The 22,873-nt window shown below is 40.9% G+C and overlaps 7 protein-coding genes across 7 annotated transcripts; 3 read left to right on the top strand and 4 right to left on the bottom strand.

Annotated features, from left to right (window-relative positions):
• Nucleotides 1-6: 6 nt before the first annotated feature.
• Nucleotides 7-1,860, bottom strand: SAPINGB_P005168 (uncharacterized protein; the record flags this gene model as incomplete). Its single annotated transcript, XM_031999883.1, has 1 exon — nucleotides 7-1,860. One exon carries the CDS (start codon nucleotides 1,858-1,860, stop codon nucleotides 7-9), a length of 1,854 nt encoding a protein of 617 aa, XP_031855774.1.
• Nucleotides 1,861-3,164: 1,304 nt separating this feature from the next.
• SAPINGB_P005167 (uncharacterized protein) lies at nucleotides 3,165-6,827 on the top strand (the record flags this gene model as incomplete). Its single annotated transcript, XM_031999882.1, has 1 exon — nucleotides 3,165-6,827. The coding sequence occupies one exon, from the start codon at nucleotides 3,165-3,167 to the stop codon at nucleotides 6,825-6,827; it is 3,663 nt and encodes a 1,220-aa protein (XP_031855773.1).
• Nucleotides 6,828-8,632: 1,805 nt separating this feature from the next.
• SAPINGB_P005166 (uncharacterized protein) lies at nucleotides 8,633-10,942 on the bottom strand (the record flags this gene model as incomplete). The annotated part of the gene is made up of 1 exon (XM_031999881.1): nucleotides 8,633-10,942. The coding sequence occupies one exon, from the start codon at nucleotides 10,940-10,942 to the stop codon at nucleotides 8,633-8,635; it is 2,310 nt and encodes a 769-aa protein (XP_031855772.1).
• A 270-nt stretch (nucleotides 10,943-11,212) lies between these two features.
• SAPINGB_P005165 (uncharacterized protein) lies at nucleotides 11,213-12,253 on the top strand (the record flags this gene model as incomplete). The annotated part of the gene is made up of 1 exon (XM_031999880.1): nucleotides 11,213-12,253. One exon carries the CDS (start codon nucleotides 11,213-11,215, stop codon nucleotides 12,251-12,253), a length of 1,041 nt encoding a protein of 346 aa, XP_031855771.1.
• A 146-nt stretch (nucleotides 12,254-12,399) lies between these two features.
• SAPINGB_P005164 (uncharacterized protein) lies at nucleotides 12,400-13,611 on the bottom strand (the record flags this gene model as incomplete). The annotated part of the gene is made up of 1 exon (XM_031999879.1): nucleotides 12,400-13,611. The coding sequence occupies one exon, from the start codon at nucleotides 13,609-13,611 to the stop codon at nucleotides 12,400-12,402; it is 1,212 nt and encodes a 403-aa protein (XP_031855770.1).
• Nucleotides 13,612-14,132: 521 nt separating this feature from the next.
• On the top strand, nucleotides 14,133-15,371 carry SAPINGB_P005163 (uncharacterized protein; the record flags this gene model as incomplete). Its single annotated transcript, XM_031999878.1, has 1 exon — nucleotides 14,133-15,371. One exon carries the CDS (start codon nucleotides 14,133-14,135, stop codon nucleotides 15,369-15,371), a length of 1,239 nt encoding a protein of 412 aa, XP_031855769.1.
• A 2,404-nt stretch (nucleotides 15,372-17,775) lies between these two features.
• SAPINGB_P005162 (uncharacterized protein) lies at nucleotides 17,776-20,742 on the bottom strand (the record flags this gene model as incomplete). The annotated part of the gene is made up of 2 exons (XM_031999877.1): nucleotides 17,776-19,841; nucleotides 20,115-20,742. The coding sequence occupies 2 exons, from the start codon at nucleotides 20,740-20,742 to the stop codon at nucleotides 17,776-17,778; spliced, it is 2,694 nt and encodes an 897-aa protein (XP_031855768.1).
• Nucleotides 20,743-22,873: the final 2,131 nt, after the last annotated feature.

The following is a 22,873-nucleotide window of genomic DNA, read 5'->3' as shown; positions in this document are numbered from 1 at the left end:
ATTTTATTAAAATGCAGAAATGCCGGCAAGAGCTTCAAAGATCTTGTTGGAGGACTGGAAGTCATTGTGAACAATGTTGATTAGTCTCCATTGGTCCGCAACTTCGTTGAGAAGTTTTTGGGCTGCAGAGTCCTTGTCACAGCAGCGAGCCCATTCGTGGGCCAACTTGAAAGCTTCGTCCTTCCAAGCCAAGAATGAAATCTTTTCGACAATTGTAGGTTGGATTACCTCGTGGCCAGGGTAGATACCCCATGTGACAGCGTTGGGGCCGCCATTTTCCGGGGCATTTGTTTCAAGATGACCCGCATTGTCGACCGAGTAGTATGTAATCTGGGGGTCCTGAGTAATTTGGGCAATGATTTTATCAGCAAGGGATTCAGGAACCAAGAGTTCGAGGTAGGCCTTTTGATAGACATAGCCATGGGCAGGTCCCCATCCATGGACAGGGTGGTTTGAGGGAACACCATTTACAGAAGGTTGGGAGTTGATTGTGAGAATGCCACGGGTGTTAAGATCAATGAGCTGGGGTTTAATTTCATCAACCTCGGCGGAAATGGGGGAATCAGACCATGGGAGAGAGGAGGTTTTGCCATTAATGTAACGGACAAAAGTGGATGCAAGTTCGCGGTAAGACGCAGGCTGTCCCCAGATTTCACGGGCACGGGCAGAGGAGTGGCGCATGACACCACCGTAGCGCTCGAGCTCACCATAAGCTGGAGAACGGGAATCACCCCAGCGGCCGTTGGGGAATTCATCCCAATCTTGAGTACGGGCGACATAGGAATGTTTTCTATTTTTCCAGAAAATGGGGCGGACCGATTCCTCTTTACGGGTGAGACCAAGGGATTGGCGCCATGGGAGTGGTGGGTTATTAACCTTGAGAGAGGAGGATGATGAGACGGAGGAAGAAGAGGTAGGACGTTCTTCTTGAGGAGTAACAGCTGGGGATTGTTCAAGAAGAGAAAGAGATTCGAGAATCATAATGGTAGCACGTTCAAGGTTCATTGTATAGAAATGGAGATGGGTAATGCCATTTGCAAGCATTTTACGGCACATATCAGCGACGAGCTGGGTACCAACCTCACGGACTTCAGAGTCATCACCCTTGATGGGTTCGAGGGCCTCGAGGAAATGTTTAGGGATATCAACCTGGCACCAGTTTGCACGGCGAAGGAATGAAGCGTAGGTGGAGATAGGCATAATTCCTGGAATGATTGGGACATTAATTCCAGCTTCACGGCATTGCTGGACCCAAGAGAGGAAGGTATCGACATTGTAAAACATTTGGGTGATGACGAAGTTTGCACCTGCGTCGACTTTTTCCTTGAGGTACTTGATAAGGACTTTAGGGTCGGGTTCCTCTGGGTGGCCTTCTGGGTAACCTGCGACGCAAATATCAAAGTAATCGCCATATTTGTTGCGGATGAAGCGGATAAGGTCCTTTGCATAGATAAAGGTATCCTTATCAGAGTCTGAGTCTGATTTACCTTCAGCCTTGTCACCACGGAGAGCCAGGATGTTTTGGCATCCAGCCTTGTAAGCCTGTTCAAGAGCGGCTTCGACTGTTTCCTTTGGCATACCAGTACAAGTGAGATGCATACAAGTTTCTAGGCCGAGGATACCTTGTGCTGTTGCTACGATTTCTGTGGTGAGGTTATTAGCAGAAGGGGATTCAGTAGATCCACCGGCATTCCAAGTGACGTCAATAAAGGCAGGTCCGAGATCGTACATGCGGTCCATACGGTCGTAAAGGTTTTGGACACCTTGGGTAGTTTTTGGGACAAAGTACTCGAAAGAGTAGGTTGGTCTGGAAGCCTGAGACCCGGAATGAGCCTGGGCGAGTTTTTGAGAGATTTTCATATTTTGATGGAAGTGAGTTTATTTATATTATTATTATAAGTTCCTGGAAGACTAAAAAGAAAAAGAAGAAGAAGAAGAAGAAGAAGATAATGAAGATAAAAATTTATTTAAATTTAAATTTAAATATAAAAAAAATAAAAATAAAATTTTTTTGGGAAGATAAATAATAGTTGGGGAGGTTTTTTTTAAAAAAATAAAAAATAATAAAAAAAAAAAAAGTTGTGTGGCCAATGGCAGTGCAGTTGCAAGACAGTGAAAAATGGAAAATTTTGTGTGTGTGTGTGGAAGAGCCGACGGTAGTGGTGGTTAATAAAAAAAAAAAAAAAAAAAAAAAAAAAAAAAAAAAAAAAAAATTGAATTTTAAAAGCCGTGGAGTGCAGAGTAGAAACAAAACAGAACAGAACAAAACAGTGTGTGGATTGGGTGGTGGTGGTGGTGGTGGTGGTGGCAGCAGCAGCACACAAAAAAAATCAACGGGCTTCGACAGGTGGGAAGGAAGGAAGGAAGGAAGGAGACATGTGAGCGCCACAGTGTGGCACGTGTATTAAAAAAGAATTGTAATAACAAAATAAAAATAAAAAAAATGTAACAAAGCATGTGAAAAAAAAAACAAAATGAAAGAAATTGAAATTTTTTTTTTTTTGATTTTTGTAATCAAGAAATGTAATTAAGAAATGTAATTAAAAACGTAATTAAAAATGTAATTAAAAAATGTAATTAAAATGTAATTAAAAACTGTAACGTAAATGAAACTTAAATGCAACTTCCCATCTTTAACAGCAAATGCATAATTTACCACGTGATATTCTAACCTTATTAGTGCAATTTGCGCGATATTACAACGACTGCTGCAGCTTAACTACTATTGCTGCTCCTCCACTCAATTACATAATCAAACATACCTGGTAACACCATAATAGCGCCGCTTCCTTTTTTTCAATTTTGGGCCTTTTTTTTTTTTTTTTTTTTTTTTTTTTTTTTAGTACCGCTGGTTGGTACTAAATGATTGACTTTTTATTTTATTTTATTTTAATTTTTTTTTTCTCCACTTGAATATTTTTTTTTTTTATTCTGCGCGGTTTTTTTTTTTTTTATTATAATTTATTAGTTTTATATATATATTTTCAAAAAAAAAAAAAAAAAAAAATTTATATACTATTTTCATATTTTCATATTTTCCTATTTCTTTCTTTCTTACTTTCTTTTTCATACTTTTCTTATCATTTAATTAATACCTATTCATATATTCATATATTCATATATTGATATCATATCACATCATATCTTATATATACCCACCCTAAATGCCAACACACCACCTGCCAACCCTCTCTATCCATCGTCATGATGGCTCTGGAATCCCTCCATCTGGCAGCTCTGGCTCTTTCTCTACAACTACACCTATATCCACATCCACATCTACTTCTACATCCACATCCACATCTACATCTACATCTTCCTCCTCTACATCTTCTTCCTCAAATACCTTTAAAAAATCTTCTAGAACAACTTCCCCACGTCCTTCCTCAGTCATGGCACCAAACTCTCCAATCTTCCCATCTGAAGTATTTTCCCCAGTAGACCTCTCCTTCCAAGTCCCAGAAAATGAAATAGTCTCAACAACAAGTGTCTCACTAGCCATTGTTCTAGCAGAACCTCTTTTATTCCTTCGTGGATTCACCCCACAGGAATACCATGATCGTTCCCCGTCAATCCTCCGTGGTACCCTCATTGTCAAAATCCTTAAACCAACAAAAATCCGTTCAATCACTTTAGCTTTCAAGGGAATAGCCAGAACTGAATGGCCCGAGGGAATCCCACCTAAAAAACAAGAAACTTCAGAATCAAATACTATCCACTCCCATGGATGGGACTTTTTCAAGGCTTCTTTCCCAAACTCAGATGTCACCTCCGGCGCAAATATGGTTAAACTTCATAGAGATAGCGCTCATAGAATGCAACACCTAGATTCCTCATCTTCCTCATTGGAAGATGTCTTGCCATCAAGGTCCCGTGCAAATTCCGGTGCTTCAGATCTCGAAAGACCCTCCTTCCGCAAATCCCATCACCATACAAGGTCCCAGTCTAGTGCAACAAGCTCACTCCAACTCTCAGAACAACCACAAGAGTCTACAAATGCAATCAAAGCCTTTGCTGACCGACTCCGCAGAGCTGCTTCTCCATCTCCAGGACCTCCACAAATCTCCTCTCCACCCCACCGCGTTTCCTCCTCAGTTTCTTTGGCTTCAAAGCGTTCCGCTTCGGTCCGACCCTCCTATTCCCCGTCACGCGACCCTTCCTCCTCCTCGCTTGTCCACAATTTGGTCCCCCGCAGGTCCTTTTCTAAAGATGAACCCGTCGAGGCAGAAACCCAGCAAAAGGGTTACCGCACTTTTGAACCCGGCGAATATTACTACAATTTTGAGCTTCCAATCCCACAATCCCTCCCAGAATCCCTAGAGTGTAACTTTGGCTCCGTCAAGTATTATCTTGATGCCGCAGTCGATAAACCAGGAACCTTCCGTACAAAAGTCTCCGGATCTAAATTAGTCCCCATCATCCGCGCCCCCTCTGACAATAACCTTGAGATCTCGGAACCCATTGCCATTGCAAAGTCATGGGAAGACCAACTCTACTATGAAATCGTCATCTCTGGCAAAGCTTTCCCCATAGGCACCCGCATCCCTATTGCCTTTAAGCTAACGCCTTTGGCCAAGGTTCAGCTCCACCGTATCCGTGTCTACATGACTGAAAACTGTGAGTACTATTGTAAAAATAAGCGTGTTCATCGTATCGAACCTACAAAACGCTTTCTTCTCGAAGAAATTGCTTCCAAAGAGGGTCTTTCGGGTAATCTTCTTCTTGAATTGGCCCCCTCAGGACCTACACCAAATGCCTTTGAAGGTATCTCTGTCGAAAACGAAATCACTCCACTCATCCCTACAGAGTTCCCTCTTAAAAAGGAAACCCTCCATCCAAACTCAACCTACGAAAACATTAAGGTCCATCACTGGATCAAAATCGTTCTCCGCATCTCCCGCAAAGATCCTAACCCGGCACCAGGCGCAGACCCGGCAAAACGCAAGCACTATGAAATCTCCATCGACTCTCCCATCCACCTCCTCGACCCTCACTGCACAAACTCAAATGTCTATCTCCCTCCCTATATCGACCCGGTCTCAAGAAGGCCCTCTGCTGCTGCTCATCATAGACCCTTCCCAGCCCCTGCAGATGGCCCTCCCTCACTAACCCCGATGGCCGATCGACCCATCCATTTCTTGCGCAAACCTTCTGTGGCTCCACCTCCATTTGACGCCGACGAACCCCCACCACCAATCCCGGATGATGTGCCCGAAGAAGAAGAAGAAGACCCGCCCACTGATGGTGCCCCCCTGATTTCTTCTGCTTCTAGTGTCTCGTCCGGTTCCTCCTCCTCTGCAAACTCCGTCCCGGATGCCCCACCACCTACCTACGAGCTCGCAACAAAGGATTCTCCGCAACCTTACATTGACCGCTTTAACATGTATCAGGAACTTCGTGGCCGCACCCAATCATCCGCAACCGCTTCTTCATCCACCACCTATGTCCCTCAACTTAGACGTTCAGTGGCTTCAACCATTGTGGAAACTTCTGCCCCTCCAGTTCCATCTCCATTGACTCCTACAGCCCCAACAACTACTGTTGCTGGTGTTTCTGGCTCAGCACCATATACTCCTACCACCCCAACTGTCCCGGGTACTCCAGCATCTTCAGCCGTCTCGTCAGCCATCCGTGCAGGTACCAGCTACATGACTCCTGGGTCTGTTTTGGCCCAAGATGCAGGCCAGAAGTTGCCTCCGGCTCTTAACCGTAGTGTCACGGCATTGGCACCAACCTCTGCAACAACAAGTTCATCAACTGCCCCTCCACTAACTGGCGTGCTCACTGCTCCGGAAATGACAAGAACTGAATCGGCTACAGCAGACGGTGCGCGTACCAGACTCATGAGCACTGTCTCCAGCGTGGACATTGTTGACCAGGATAACGAAGATGATAACGGAAATTCTATGGACCCAGACGACCCTCTTTCTCCAGCATTGGCGGCCATCTCAACAACTGCCCACGTACTGGCCCCCCATGGACCATCCTCGGTTCCAGCAACTACTACTCTTGTGGCCAGCCCACCAGCTATCCAACCACTCAATATTCCAAGCCCAAGACAAGCATCTGCGGCCCCTCCACTTTCGCTTCAAGCATATTCTCCTGGCCATACTGCGGCCTTAACTCCACGTGCAGGCTCTGTGTCATCCATGTCTTCAACTTCGTCAGGTGCGGTGACACCTAATGGCGGCTCATCCCCAAGAACAGGTAGCCCGCGGATTAGAGCCGGGTCACCTAGCGGTACTCGATCCAAAACATATATTGCAGACCTCGAGGCTCTGCTTCAATCCAAGGCCAGCTTAAGCGATATGCGAGCACCGCTGCTCGGTTCATTTTCCGGGCCTTCGGGTGGGGGGTCTGGTTTGTTGTCGACAAGTCCTCCTAAAAATGGAGCTTCGGCTAATTCCTCGGCAAGTGCGTTGGGAGGCGTTGCGGCTTTGGGTGTAGCATATCCAGCATCGAAACAAGGCAACAACAACAGCAGCAGCAGCAGTGTGCAACAACAACAACAACCACAACAAGAGCATTCTGCCACGGCACCAATAGATGTAACGTTGCCCACCACATTTGGGATCCGCCGTGCCAAATTGCCCACCGATTCATTGCAAGACCTGGAAGACGAAGATGACATGGTAAGTGCCATTCCAGGACAGCCCAGACTGGACGCTGCATCGGCATCGGCAATGATGAGTAGCGCGGCGATTGCTGGCCAAGGCGTGATGGGTCGTGCAGATAGTGTGAGTGGGGATATTGGGTTACATTCCCCAAGCGATTTTGATGAGGATGGAGAGTCACTTCGAAGTACACCATCATTGTGGTTGGTTTAGATTGGGGATTGAAGAAAGTAGTTTGATTGCTTTTTATTTTGCTTTCTTTGTTTCAATTTTTTTTTTTTTTTTTTTTTCATTTTCTCATTTTTTTTCATTTTTTATTTATTTATATTTCTATATAATATATACTATATACTATATATTGGATACATGTACATGAAAGTTGTCTAGTTTGAAATAAGTAAAGGATTTAGAAACAGTTTATAGTTAAGCTTAAATGATAATAAGCTTAGTGATTGTTTATCTAGATAATCTGATTATTTTGATTGATACAATTTGAGGGTATTAGAAAAAAAAAGATTGATTGATTGATCTATTGATTGATTGATTGATTGATCTATTGATTGATTGATTGATTGATTGATTTTAACAATGAATTTGAAAATTTCTTTGAGGTTTAGTTAAAGTATTGACAAGTTATTATTATTCAAGTTTATGGGGTTAACTCGACTGTATATTCTGAAAATAGGATATACTTATAATTTACAAACAAATCTTTCAACTAACAGTTTTTTTATATTTTTTATATTTTTTATATTTATTTAATTTAAATTAATTTAACTCTTTTTTATATATATATTGAAACAGATTGGAACAGATTGGAACAGATTGTAAAATTTTCGTATTTTTGTATATTTTTGTATATTTTTGTATATTTTTCAGTCTTGATTTTTGGCCCCAATTTGATCACCACGTTTTTGACCTAAAAAGAAAAAAAGACCATATATATATATCCTTCCATATATGGATATATATCATATTAAATTGAAAAATACATCTCATTCTATTGTAAAGTCAAAATGATGCTGATTCTAAGGTTATTCAGGGGAGGTTTTTTTTCCCCGTTTAAATATTTAGTTTTTTTTTTCTTTTTTTTTTTAATTAAAACAATTTATAAAGGAAAAAAAAAAGTATTCATTCTTTAATCATTATGGGGTTTGCATAATAATGTAATAATGAGTCTCACATTTTTTTTTTTTTTTTTGGGGGGGAGCTTAAAAGGTTTAATTGCAAATTTCAAAATAAACTGTATATTATTATAATACACAGTTTATTTAATTTAATTTAATTGGTAAAAGATATATATTATATCTTTGCCAAAAAAAAAAAAAAATACAAACAAGAACATGTGCTTTAACTTGTTTTCATTTAACTTTGGCCAAAGTTATTTCTTTTTTTTTCTTCAATATATATATATCTATATATAAATTAACTTCGTACCACTGAGGGATTTTTATTTTATTTTATTTTTCTTTTTATTTTATCAAGACCAAAACCAATTTTTATAATAAAATATCGATATATTTCTTGATTCTTAACTTGTAGTCAAATTAATACCACAAAAAAAAAAAAGAAGGGAACATGGTAAAAATGAAAATATATATATATATATATATATATAGATTGATATCACGATAATCAATGGCTTATGTTTTTGTTACATCTTCATGAATAAGAATAAAAAAAGATTAAAAAAAGATTAAAAAAAGATTAAAAAAAGATTAAAAAAAGATTAAAAAAAGATTAAAAAAATAAATTTTTATGCTTTTTGGTTTTTTTTTATTTTATTTTATTTGGTAGCGGTAAAGCCGCACACCTCTATAAAATTACATAATCACCGAGATCTTTTATATATAGAATTTATCCGAAACTTCCTCTGCCTTTTACCTCCACCTCATCTTTTCCACAAAAAAAAAAAAGAAAAAAAAAAAAAACTTTTAAAACTTATAACTAAATAAACACTGTATTGAGTTCCTTTAATATTTAATAATAATATCTCATTCTATGCCATTCCATGACATCTATTTAATGTAATCTAAATACCTCTGATCAAGTCCCTCACCAAAATCCAAAATCACAGGCTTGATCCCAAAAGACGTCGCTACTATCCGCTTAGCTGTAGCCTTAGCCGTAAAAATCCAGGACCCAAACCATCCAGATAACTCCGCAACTGGCTTGCCAGATTCGTAGTCCCACACGCGGATAGTCAAGTCGTATGATGCAGAAACAATTCGGCCACAGCTCACATCTACACATCGCACCATATCCTTATGACCAGCAAGTACGCGGACACATGACCCACTTAGCACATCCCAAACACGAATCGTATTGTCATTCCCCCCAGAAATTACAGTCTCAAACTTGTCACCCTCAGCAATCTGTACACATGCAAGACCACGAGTATGCCCCCGGAATGACCGTAAACATGATCCAGGGGGGACCAGGGGAGCCGCTGGAGCACCAGGAAGATCAGAACCATTGAGCGTCCACAACTTGACCACACCATCGCCTCCAGCGCTTACAAGATGATCGCCACGTAACTGGATTGCATTAACAGGCCCACGGTGGCCTCGTAGTTGAGCAACAAGCGGTAGTACCGGGTTACCCAGCCTACACTCACTGCGGTCCCATACGCAGATAGTGGAATCCTTAGAGCATGTTGCCACGTACTTGTCGCTTACGCACACACCCAGCACGCCGCCAGTATGGTGTCGCACGCGTACAATTCCGCGCATTGTTTCCAAGTCCCGTACTATAAAAGTACTATCTGATGACCCGGATACCATCAGGCCATCTGCAAAGTGGATTGAGACTACCGACCCCATATGCACAAATTCGTCGTCATCCCCACTACTATCGTCACTGCTATTTCCAGAGTCCTCCATGGCCGGTTGAGAAGCGCCTGCGCCCTCGGTAGGTCGGCCAATTGTTTTGAGCAATGCACCAGTGTCAGCATGCCAGACTTTGATTGTATGGTCGCGGGACCCAGTCACAATAATCTCTTCATTGTAATGGCAACTGTAAACACTATCTTGATGCCCCACAAGTGCCTTGGCCACAGGCTGCCCCCGCGCCCATCTGAAGTTTAGTGACGATTTTGTTGCATACAACTGTTTCCACGACAAGTCTGCAGGTAACACCTGGGGCCATTGTGACAATGATGAATACTTTTCACGCCAAACTGCATCAGAATCTGCAAGTGACCGCCACGATTGCGAAACAAGTGCACAAGCACACAGATCTTTGGGTGATAAATGCGTTAGAATCTGTTGGCTAAGCTCAACTGGTAGCTGTCGTGTAAAGTCAATACGGGTTTTTTTAGGAGCCAGTTGGTATTGTGCAAGATTTGACGGTTTGTGAGGGCTGGTTGTTGCTGTTGAATATATAGATTCATCTTCTCCATCGTTAAAAAAGGCCACACCAGATTCAGCATCACTGGCAAGAAACCGCCCGGCACCATAAAGCGTATGGGCTGGAGTCCCGCCAAGAGACGATGAAGCCCATGAAGATACTCGCGAAAGTCCGGATGCACTTGAGCCATTGTCATGATATGTAAGACGACCCGCTGCTGCTGCAGGTGGCAGTTGCAATATGGCTCCGAGATGCAGATCGTGGGTCGATGGCGAGGTTGCAATGCTTCCCGACCGACTTCGAGGGAAACTTCCTGTGGCCGACTCTGGTGGGAGAGCTAAAAACGGAGGAGCTTGTGGTGGAGGCAGCGGTGGTGGGTCGTTTTCTGAAGGTTTATTATTTGTTTGCGGCTGAGAAGTAGAAGAAAAAGAAAAAGATGAAGATGAAGAAGAAGATGATGGCCCGGATCTTGAAGATTGGTCTTCCGAGTGGGAACGTCCCGGTTTGGGTGAAGTTGTAGGAGCCAAAGGGCCAAGTAGCGATGGTAAAAAGGACTTGGCCATTATCCGGTTGATGTGCTTACGGGCGGTATTGTAGTGGCCCTTGATTTTGAGTCTGGAGAGGGGTTGGATGAGCATCTTGGGGCTAGATGAAGTCGGTGAAGCAGACGAAAGTGAGGAGGACGAAGATGAAGTAGATGCAGCTGTAAAAGAATTTGGCCCAGGACCAGCAGATGATAAAGGCGAAGGTGTTGGGGTCGGCGATGATGAAGAATGCGAGCCTTGAGAATCTCCTGAGCGAGAACTTGTCCGTTGAGCAAAGGGGGCCATGGGAACCGATAGAGAAGTATTGGAAGAAGTTGCTGAGCTAAGAGCCGGCACAAGAGCCGCTGTTGAAGATAACCCTGAAGCCACCGCTGGCGGGTAAGCGATGGTTGGTTGTGGATGCGATAAAAAGGCCGGTTGGTTTTGTTGGGCCATGGTGATATGCTTATAGGTATTTGTATATTTGTCCACAGAGTTTGGTGATGATAGTTTTTAAAGCAACTGGCAAAGGAGGTTTTTTTTTTTTTTTCTTTTTTAAAAAAAATAAAATAAAAGAATAATAAAAAATAAAAAAGTCCTCACCAAATTTCTTTTTTTTTTCAACCTTAAAATAATTCTGGAGAAAATAAAAATAAAAATAAAAAAAAATAAAAATAAAAAACAATAAGACAAAAAAATAAACCAACCATATCTTTCGATCTCTAAATGCCACTTTACGATTGTCTCATCATCGGCGGCGGGCCCGCTGGTCTGTCGACAGCGCTCGGGCTGTGTCGTGCGGTCCGATCTTGCGTTGTGTTTGACGACGGCAGGTACCGCAACTGGGCTACGTCATATATGCACACGGTCCCGACTTGGGACCATCGTCGACCTGAAGATTACCGCCAAGCGGCAACCGAAGAGCTCCTAAATGGGCGTTACGATACAGTTTCTGAGATTTCGACGTCACCGGTTCTTGACGTCGTGGTCCGAGTTGTTGTGGATTCTAACGATAGCAACGGCCACTCTTCTCCACGACGCGTGTTTGTGGCCATTGACCAGAACGGTACCGAGTGGCACGCACGCACCGTCGTGTTTGCATCAGGAGTCGAAGACTTACTACCACCAAATGATCGGGTTCCTGGGTTTGCTTCTGGCTGGGGACAGTGTATTTTCCACTGTCTTTTTTGCCACGGCTTTGAGGAGCGTGGCGCCGAGTCTGCCGGCGTACTTATTCTGACTCCAGGCGCGTTCCAGTTTTCAGCTGCGTTTGCTGGTATGGCTGCTCGACTTGCTCGTAAAATCACAGTCTACACAAATGGCCTTGATCTATCGGAAGGTGGGTCCGGTCCAGACCCTATAGAAGGCCTGCTTCGTAGAAACGAATTCGATATTGATACCCGACCAATAGAACGGCTTACCCCTTACAAAACAAACGCAGACCGGAGGCATGAGGACGGGCCCCCAGGAATCGATATCCATTTTAAAGACGGATCAATCCCCGTCCATCACGCGTTTCTCGTTTGCCGGCCCGAGCAACGCGTCCGCAACAGGCGAATTATGGAGGCTCTTGGAGTTCGGTTTGCTGCCGCAACTGGACTTGCCGAGGTCGTTTCACCTATGAATGCGACCCACGTTCCAGGCGTGTTTGTCGCCGGCGACAATAATACCATGTATCAGCAAGTCGTCAATGCCTTTTGTCAAGGCGGCATGGTTTCTGGCGGCGTGCACCACTACCTTCTAACTAAAGAGCTCAACGGCGAATAAACAACAAAGAAATTAATAAATTACAGATAAAAATACTTATATTCAAACGACACAGTTGCTATTCTGCTCTGATGCCTATCCTCCTAATTTCTTTATTAGACCATTATTATTATTATTATTATGATTATTATTATTATTTTTTTAATTCACCAAACGCGATCTCGAGTTCCAGGAGACCGTGACTTATTGTCCGGTGACGACGATCGTGGTCTGTTTCGATGATAGTGGTGATACGCATGCACGCGACCCCGTTGTTGCTGTTGTTGTTGTTGATTTTTTAGCTTCTTAGTCCCGTAGTTGATTGACCACTGGATCCGATCTTCATCTCCACGACAGTACCAGCACACTTCATTGCATCGAGAGCTGTCAGGGCACCCGTAATGCTTGCAGTTGAGACATATGCGTTTACGTCCTTGTCGACTGACATGAACACCACCACGACCCCCTCGCCCGGGTCCGCTATTCTGATGGTGGAAGCTTCTTCTATGATGGGTTCTGCTGGGTGATCGACTCCGTGAATCACCCCGTGATCGCTGATGATGTTTCTCATCCCCAGAGTCCATTGGTGAAGATGACCCAGCAAGTACATCATCCTGACTTCCTGGACTAAACGGTTCAGTTTCTGCTCCCGGTGGACTTGCAGGACTCTCTCGGGTATCTCGAGAACTATCTATGACTTTTTTATCGACGAGTGCTTCCTGTAATGACGCGTTTCGTGCAGCAGCTGCAGCAGCTGCAGCAGCAGAGCCCATGTCCACTCGCTCCAAGTACCGAACAATAGATCGCAGCACCGCTGAATACTGTGCAGCCTTAATTCCGCTATTTGTTTTACTATGACCACCCACAATTGCGCTGCCATTGATAACGATATCTTTATCGCGATCGCCCTCTTGTGAATACTCGTCAATTGCAGACTTGAGCATTTCCGAAACCGCAGGCATTTTCTCAGAAAACTCTTCTGATCGGTCTACGTATGATACAAGTGCGCGCAGTCTTCGCAAATAGGCAGCGTGGCGGGCACCAGCGCCTTGGATTGGCGCAGGCACAGGTACAAGTGCATCGACTGCCTCCTCAAGAGCAACAAACTTCCCACAAGCTGTGCCTGCACGACGCATAATTGCTGGGTCTGCTGTTACGGTGAATAGACCCAAAAGTGGGCGTTGCAACTCATCAAGAAGATATGGGTCTTGAAACTGTGGGACTGCGGAGAAACTTGTGTTGGTTAAAAGTTGTGCAGGTGACGAATCTGAATGGGAAGGTTTAGGACCTGGGAGAGAGGTAATGCGTGCACCCAGCCCTGTTTTCCGTCTAGTCAAAGCGTTGACGAGATCGTCGCTTGAACTGTGTGAATATGCCATAGCAAAAATGGGGTTTGATGTGTTAATGTTTTTTTTTTGGTGGAGTCATTTAAAAAAATTACAGTTTGGTGGCAGCATTAGCAAACAAAATTTAAAAATTTAAAATTCAAAAATTTAAAATTCAAAAATTTAAAAAATTAAAAAATTAAAATTAAAAAAAAATTAAAAATTAAAAATTAAAAATTAAAAATTAAAAATTAAAAATTAAAAGTAAAAAAAGTTAATATAACTGTTTCATCTGGTTAAATTAATGTTATTACAAAAAAAATAATAAAGTACCGAGTACCGGATCCGCGTACATAATTATTACATAATGCTCTATTTTTAGACATGTCCAACACACCAGCTATAATTATTTTATTTTTTTTTTCTTTCCCCTATAAAAAAAAAAAAAACCTCCTGGCTGGCCAAATAAAAAAAATAAAAAACCCTTGAAAATCTCTCTCTCCATTAGAAACATTCACCATTCCCTTGAGAAACACGTTCTAAATTCTCTCATAAACAAATCTCAAGTTACAATCATGGCCAACTCGCTATCAAAAGTTTCACGGATACTTCTTAAAGCCACGTTGTTGGCTCTGATAGTTAGCGCAGTCCTCGCAAACACATCCACACATGCAGCAATACAAGACCCTGTCGCCCTTGCGCCGCGACAAGACAATAATAATAACAATAATGAAAATAGCAATACCAGCAACACTAAGACTAGTGCACAGACTACTGCATCATCACAAAGTGAATCAAGTGCTTCTAGCGCCTCCAAATCAAACTCAGAATCTAACTCGGCCTCGAACTCGGCCTCGAACTCTGCATCAGCATCTAAATCGGCATCGGCCTCAAACTCGAACTCGGAAAGCAAGTCAGAATCAGCATCATCCGGCTCAAAGTCAGGCTCAGCTTCAGCTTCAGGTTCTGTTTCCGGATCTTCTGCATCAGGCTCAGCTTCAGGTTCCTCAGCATCAGGCTCTAAATCAGGCTCTTCTGCATCGGGCTCTAAATCAGGTTCCGGGTCCAAGTCTGGCACTGCTTCCATTATCGATGTCACAGCAGCATCTGTCACCGCAAGTGCTACTGAAAGCATTATTGATGTTGGTTCTAACAGTAATCTCAAGTCATCTACTGTATCTAAAACATCATCATCTGAATCATCTACTCAATCAGATGACAAATCCACAATCACGTCGTCCTCCAAAAAATCATCATCATCATCTTCTTACAATTACGATGTTTCCACCAGTATCGATGCCCGGCTGCCTGCCGGCTATGTTTCTATGCTTACTCCAGTAACTACAGAAACAACCTACATTAAAATTGGCGATTATGCTACTTTTTCCTGGACTTACACATCTCTCTCTGTCACTCCACGCTACATCAATTTCGAGGCTTACTGTTCCTATAATTCTGAAACACACACCATTGCTACTAACCACCCGTCTATGGAAACAGAGCTTATTTGGGACACAAAGGGCTACCAGGCAAATGCAACAATTGGTCTTCTCACTTCTACCTACAAACTCTACATTTATGATTCTAAGTCAAACACAACAGCAGCTGCATCGGCAGGTTACCTTGGTGTATACACTCAAAAATTTGCCATGTATCTTCCAGAACCATATACCCCACTTTCAGAATGGACTTGCGTCAACTGTAAAGACAATGGTAGCATCTTGGCTCAATATGTTGATCCTACTGTTGCTAAACTTTTAGGAACTCTTTTACTTATTTTCATTGGGTCTTTTATTCAGACTATATTTTTTTAAATAGTTGCGGAAATTTAAATAATTAAATGCGGATAATAAAAAAAATTACTTGACCATCATAGCCCCCACTTATATTTGAAGAAACCCATGTATTTTTTAATTTCTTTTTTTTTCAATTGTAGGCTAATTAGGAAAAGGAAGGTATCTAAAAACAAACCATACTACTTTTCGTTTTAAACTCCGTTATAATTATTGGTTTTATTTTTTATTCAAGAATTACAGAGTTATATAACATCAGCATCCACGCTATTCCTTTTGCTTTTACTAATTAACTTTTTGGTTTTACACTGAATTATTAACCTGACTTCAAAATTGAATGTTCAAGAGGTCGAAAATAATACCTAATGCCAGTTTATGAAGATCAAGAGATAACCAAACCTTCCCAACTAATTTCCAATTATCTTCATCAACGCTGTATTTGTATTTCTTAATCCCTCCAAGCAGAGATAAAGCTTACAATCTCTTGTAATCCAGTTAAACTGTTTAAGAGAGTCGACATGTCCATCTCTGGAGATATCCGTTTCAGTCCTTTTCTTTCCTCTTCGAGCAAAGGACACTCAACCAAAATGTGATGAACTGTTTCCAGCTCTCCACATTTGCAGTTGTAACTATCCTTTTCAATTCCAAACTTTTTAAACCATGCGCCAAAGTTGCCATGGCCTTATGCCCCAAGGTTTTTGTTTGTTTACAGTTTTTACATTTATTTGTTTTCTATTTTAAATTAAATTTATAATATAAATTTTATTGTAATGGAGTTATCGTATGAGAGTAAAGTCGGATTGTCCAAAGAAAGAACCAAGCTAATAGTTTAATATAAAACTTATTGTATTGATGTAAATATCTTTTTAGATACCGATAAAACTTATGGAAATATAAGACTATATATATTCAAGCGATTCTCTTTAATAATTCCTTCTTAATCGCTTCTTAATCTTTAATCTAAATTAATGTATTTATCCTCAAATATTTATCGATAATTATTATCTCGATCGATTGCATATTTGTTCTTTAAAGTGTTTATAGTTATTTATCTCGATCGCTTGATTGCTTGTTTCTTTTGTTTGTTTGTTTGTTTGTTTTTATTCAAGGGTTATAGAACTATATAACATCAGCATCTGCGCTATCCTTTTATTGTCTGACTATGTGACTTGCCGGTTTTCATTTGTACCTTTTTAGTACGGGTGGTTTCTGTTCTGTGCGTCTCCGGTAGCCCGGAAGATGGGCCCTGATGCCAGCTTACGAGGAACAGGGAGAACCAGTCTGTCGGTCCCAAAACCTTCCCAACCCATTTCCACTTATCTTCACGGACGCCCATGTATTTCTTAATCTCTTCCGCCAGAGATACGGCCCGCAATCACCTGCAGGCTATTTAGACTGTACGGAAGAGTCGGCATTCCTGTAACCAGGGTAGCCTATGGTTTTCAATCTAGGTGTATACTCCCGTACACATCCTCAGGAAAAGGGGGTATTCTGGGAATCGAACCCAGTATCTTCCGCTATCGAACGAACGTGTTACCCTTTACACCATCCAGCCCTTTTTCCCCCTTGTTTCTTTTGTTTGTTTGTTTGTTTGTTTTTATTCAAGGGTTATAGAACTATATAACATCAGCATCTGCGCTATCCTTTTATTGTCTGACTATGTGACTTGCCGGTTTTCATTTGTACCTTTTTAGTACGGGTGGTTTCTGTTCTGTGCGTCTCCGGTAGCCCGGAAGATGGGCCCTGATGCCAGCTTACGAGGAACAGGGAGAACCAGTCTGTCGGTCCCAAAACCTTCCCAACCCATTTCCACTTATCTTCACGGACGCCCATGTATTTCTTAATCTCTTTCGCCAGAGATACGGCCCGCAATCACCTGCAGGCTATTTAGACTGTACGGAAGAGTCGGCATTCCTGTAACCAGGGTAGCCTATGGTTTTCAGTCTAGGTGTATACTCCCGTACACATCCTCAGGAAAAGGGGGTATTCTGGGAATCGAACCCAGTATCTTCCGCTATCGAGCGAACGTGTTACCCTTTACACCATCCAGCCCTTTCCCCTCCCTTGTTTCTTTTATCCGGTTGATCGCTTGTATGTTAGTTTATCCGGTCGATCGATCGCATGTTGATCTTTTACATTTATTAAAATATTGCCTTGCTAGCTCAATCGGTAGAGCGTGAGACTCTTAGTATTCGATATCTCAAGGTTGGGGGTTCGAGCCCCCCGTAGGGCTTTTTTTAATAAGTTGTATAATTTTTAGCAATTTTGCTAGACACTTTAAGTATATCGATACTTGACTGGAAATATACCAAATTCCTAAGATTTATTTATATATAATAAACTCATGATTATTATCATTCATTCTAATATAGTATTTTAGAGGAAATTTTTTTTCGTTTTCAATTTAGTTCATTTACAAAAAAAGTTACTGTTTCTTCTTTAACAAACCCTTAAGCATATCAAAAGAATTCCCATCAGGTTGTAATTCAAAAGTCTTGCCAGTTGGATTATCATTTCTATCAAGTTCATCAACAACAAGCATACCAAAGTCTTTTGAAATTCCTCTGATTCGTGCCTTAGCATTTCCATACTGTTCCAGTGTCACAATCTTACCATTATGCAGCCATCGATCATAATACATTTGCTCAAATGCAGCAAATCCTTGAAATCTGAAATCACGTAGCATAGACTCCCAGATCACCATAAAGTGGGAAAGTAATCGTTCAATCTCGAAACGTCCATAGGGTGCTTTGCCCAAAGGAACACGATATTTAGCATTGAATTCTTCCACTGCAGTGTTGAGTGACTTTGATGGAGCTTCGTTTGCAACATTGATACCAATACCTACCACCATGGCATATTCACCATCAATGACTGTAGTGTTGACTAAAATACCTGAAAGCTTAAAAAACGGTTTTTCATCTCCTTCAGAACTCATCAAGTAAACGTCATTAGGCCATTTGATGCGCACCGGAAAATCAGCAATTCCAAGACTCCCCCGAGCATAATTCTGGATCGAATCCACAATAGCAATCGCAGCTAAGTACTGAACAAATACCATTGGCGATGGAAGCCCAAAGTCGTTGTGCAAGGGCATTCGCAAAACAGTGGAAAACGCCAACACTCCAGGAGGGTTCACCCATACATTGTTTGCTCGGCCACGACCAGCAACCTGCACAGCACCAATAGCGGTAAACCCTGACGGCAAGTATCGCAGTAGCTTGTAATTTTTAAACAGCATTGTTGACGTTGACGTCACAACTTCTCCATATAATATGGTTGATCCGGCAGCTGTATTATCAGAAAGTGTAAGTTCAACACCTACCCCATAACCAAACCCAGAACTATGAGCCTGAGCAATACGGAGTTCTTTCAGGCTGTCGTAATACTTTTGCAAGCTAAAGTTAGGCGTAATACGGCTATCAGGAAGTCCATCGTAATAGACATCAATATCTTTCACAACCTTGTCGTAATCCACATCAAGCGTCGATTCTTCTGAGTATTCGAGAGCATTACTTGTAGTGAATTGGTTGTGCTGCTTTGCATCCCATATCCGAAATTTATCATTGGTGCCGTCTATAACATTCTGGCTAATGCCAAGTTCAGTTTCCCACTTTTCAATCAAAAACTTGAGCAAAGGAGGATCTATTGAAGTAAGAGAAAGCCGAGACAAGCTGGGGATGGGTTCTAAACTGGGGTTCACCTTAAGACCCATCTTTTTCAAAATAGCTTTCATAAATTCGATACGGGGAGCATCGTGTTCAGTGAGCGTTTTCAAAGTCTTGGTATACTCCTCATGAGAAGGAACTCGCTTTAAAAGCTCAGGAGAAAATTCAGGGTGCAAACCGGTAAGCACTGCACACCCACGGCCAACAGGACAATATACTGCAGCTGCAGGCTTAGACTTATCAATGTTGTCACCTTCTAGATCAGACCCTGAGAAAGCTAGTGGATCAAGATATCTTGCCAGCACTTCCACTCCTTTTGATTTGTACGAATCAGCATCAACAAACAGACACCCGCCATCAACATAAGTATATAGCTCACCGCCATCACTGTTAAGGGTTTCCCCATTCACTTCGACCCGTGCTGCCTTTGCATTAACATGGGTCCCGTATTGAAATCCTTTAAATACTGACCCGCGTGCTGTTCCAGGAAATAATTTGAGTTCACGCGGGCCAGAAATTTCTAACTCCAAGTTACCCATTTCAAATTCGACTCGAGAGGCACCAAAGTAGCCTCCAGCGCACAATCCAAGATATCGGCCGCCATTGCGCAAAAACTTGGTGATTGCAGCTGTGCCTTTTCCATCAAGTTCGCGACAATATGGCAAGTCAGCACCTCCGGGGATCACAAGCAAAGAGGTGGAGGAACCCCACGGCTCGGTAGTAAGCGTGGATCCAGCAACGTTAAGTATAGCGTAATATGGGGAGAGCAAGCGACGCAACGTATCAGTGCAGTGCTTGACAGATTCTACTGTGGTTCCAGGACCTAAAAACTGTTAGATGAAATAATTTATGACCGAAGTTTGGTCTTACCAGAATAAACCAAGACGTTCATCTTGGAAAGAGACTTTGAAGAATGTTTGAACAATTTTGGTGGTGAGTAAAGCGTGATAGGCAGAGAAAAAATAAAGGCTTAAAGTCGAAGTGGGGTATTTTAAAAGCCCCAACCCTGAAATTTATTTAGTAACTTATAAGAAATTATGTGGTAACTTAAATATTATTTAACAATCGTCTCCACAATCATAATTGCAATTATCACCATTACAATCATAGTTTCCATCATCGTAGCTGGAATCGTAATTTGGGTCATAACCGGTACCAGGATAAGGATACCCAGGACGCGGGTATGAGTTAGGATAAGGGTAGCCAGGAACAGGAACAGGGATTGGCACCGGTAACACAGGGGGGCGGCCACCACCCCGACGACCACCACCAGGAGGCCCACCAGGCCCACCTGGTCCGCCGCGGCCAGGTCCTCCACGACCACCACCGGGGCCTCCGGGGCCTCCGGGGCCACCACGGCCTCCTCCTGGCCCACCTCGGCCACCGCCAGGTCCCCCACGGCCTCCACCTCCCCCACGTTGGTTAGGATTAGCATTTGCAAATCCGTTATCTCCAAATGTCTGAGATCCGAGATCAGCAGAGGTTTGTGAACCCTCTGCGGAAGAACTAGGTTGCTGATCTCTTTTGATGACAGCAAGAGTAGTTGGAACAGGCTTTGGAGATACTTTCAAAGATGTTGAAGCACTAGTAGAAGTACCAATTGCGGTACTAACAGTACTAGGCACTTGGAAAATGGGTGTTCCCACAATTCCAGTAGGTCTGGCATTGGTTCCCACAGAAAATAAAGTAAAAGCTAGAATAAGAAGGGTCTTTTGAGAAAACATGAGTGATTGTTGAAGAACAAAAAAAATATAGATTTTACAGGCCTTTATATAGAGATTTTGTAAGATTACATTTTATATTTTTTTTTTGTTTTTTGTTTAAATAAGAAAACTGAAAGTTCTTGAGATCTCAATTTTAATTTGAGCTAAGCCCTTAGAGGCTTAGTTTTCTCTGAAATTTTTCTTGACGATAATCTGCAACATTGTATTTTGTCCAAAACTTGATATCTTTAATAGTTTCAATATTGAATTAATTGAATTTTTTTAAGCCAATTTAAAATACTAATAAATGATTTCAAAAAAAAATTGTTTTCAAAATTCAAGTTTTTAAATTGAATTCAAGTTATATATATAAGTGGCTGCTTCAAGTTATACGTAAATGTTTGCAAAAGCATAATCTTTTTTATATTAATGCAAAATATCTGATTTCAATTTCTTTTTCTCATGGTAATTAAACATCTGTTCATGAACTTTTGCTTTTGTAGTAACATGAACTCCTTGTTATATTGGTAAAGACTTTAAAGCAAAGAAAAGATGACATTTAAACCAGAACAGAGTTTAAACGTCTATTTTGTTCTTTGGGTTTTTTATTTTTAAGCGGGCATTGATTTGACAGCTACAATGTCAAAAAAAACTCTACTAGATGGTCTATTTTTTTGTCCATCTACGCCCACGTTCACTGCCGTGTGTTGAGGAAAAAGGGGAACGGGGTGGCTAGTATTTAAGGTGAAAGAAACAAAAGGCTTTTTTAAGGGTTAAAAAAGGAATAAGGTAACATTTGACTGTTTCTTCCAGGTTTTTAAAATATTCTAGTGGAGGTCTTTAAATTATTTTTTTGGTTAGGCCAAAGTCTAAAAAATTAAATTTTTTTTAAAATAATAATGATATCTGTAGATATTTAAATCTAGATATAATCATTGGTTTATATTTTACTTTCCTTTGGTTTCCTATATTCAAGCGGGGAGTGATGTACCCCGGAGTTTTGATAGTCAAAGCATTAGTGTTTTCCGATATGGATTCTCATCAAAAATATACATCCAAATTATCCTATATTATAGAAATTTGTTTCCGTTCAAGTTTACGGCTTTATGAAATGAAAAATCGTGAAGTTGTATTACTTCTTATTTCAAATTGCAAGATCTTTAGATTCGCTTAAATTTTATGCTGTTTAAATTTGAAACATTGCTTGTTAACAATAACAATCAAGTTTTTAAATATATCTAACTGGTTATCATTTATCGAAAACTCAAAAAGGAGCTTTTCTATTCTACACTTATACACATATATTGAAATTTTCTGTTTTCATTCTTCACTGTGTTGAATTGTTAACTTCAATTAACAGCTTATAGACCAGAGTAATTTCATAATACATGTTATTGAACTTAATCAATTTTGCTTGTTTCTTAAGCATAATATAAATTTGTTTTTTTTTTCCAAATTTTTGATTCACTAAAAACTGAACGTTGAAATTTTACCTTTTTTTTTCTCCACGTTCAAAAAGTGGATGGAGATTCTATTGACAATTTTTTATGGTGGGTCATCTTTGCTTAATAGTTCCTTTAATCTTAGCAGACAACTGCTGCAAAAACTCAGTTTAGCGTACCGTGTTTCTTTTGACATGCTTTTTGGATTAATGCTTTTTGTTGTATCTCATTGTTAATAGTGAATGATGGTTTGACTACAACAAAATTTTAAAATTTTAACCAATATAAAAATAAGAAAAAAACAAATACAAATAATATATTAATATTTAATGAAAAGCTATATATAGCTTTTCATTACATATAGCTATGAAGATGCTTAAATGTGGTTTTCACGCTAATTTAGTTTAACGGTCTTTTTTTAAAGAAATTAGCTTAAAGATCATTTCCAATGTATTTTTAACTAAATTGCAAAGAAGATGATTTTAAATGTTCTAATTTTGTCTCAAATATTATCGATCCCTGAAAATTCATTTTTTGAAATACTGAAAAAAAAAAAAAAAACAAAGAACATTTGTTCCTGAGCCGTCATAAATTACAAATTATCATTAAAATGGTAGAATGGGCTGATTTTCATCTTTCGCCGTTTACGCAGGAATTTTTTTTTATTTTTATTTCAATCAAGTATTAACTCAAATCATTTGTGCATTTTA

The sequence above is a fragment of the Magnusiomyces paraingens genome (genome assembly GCF_902498895.1).
Source record: "Magnusiomyces paraingens strain CBS 517.90 genome assembly, contig: contig4, whole genome shotgun sequence".
NCBI lineage: Eukaryota > Fungi > Ascomycota > Dipodascomycetes > Dipodascales > Dipodascaceae > Magnusiomyces > Magnusiomyces paraingens.
Note: the sequence above shows the minus strand (reverse complement) of the source record. Positions and strands in the feature narration are given on the sequence as shown.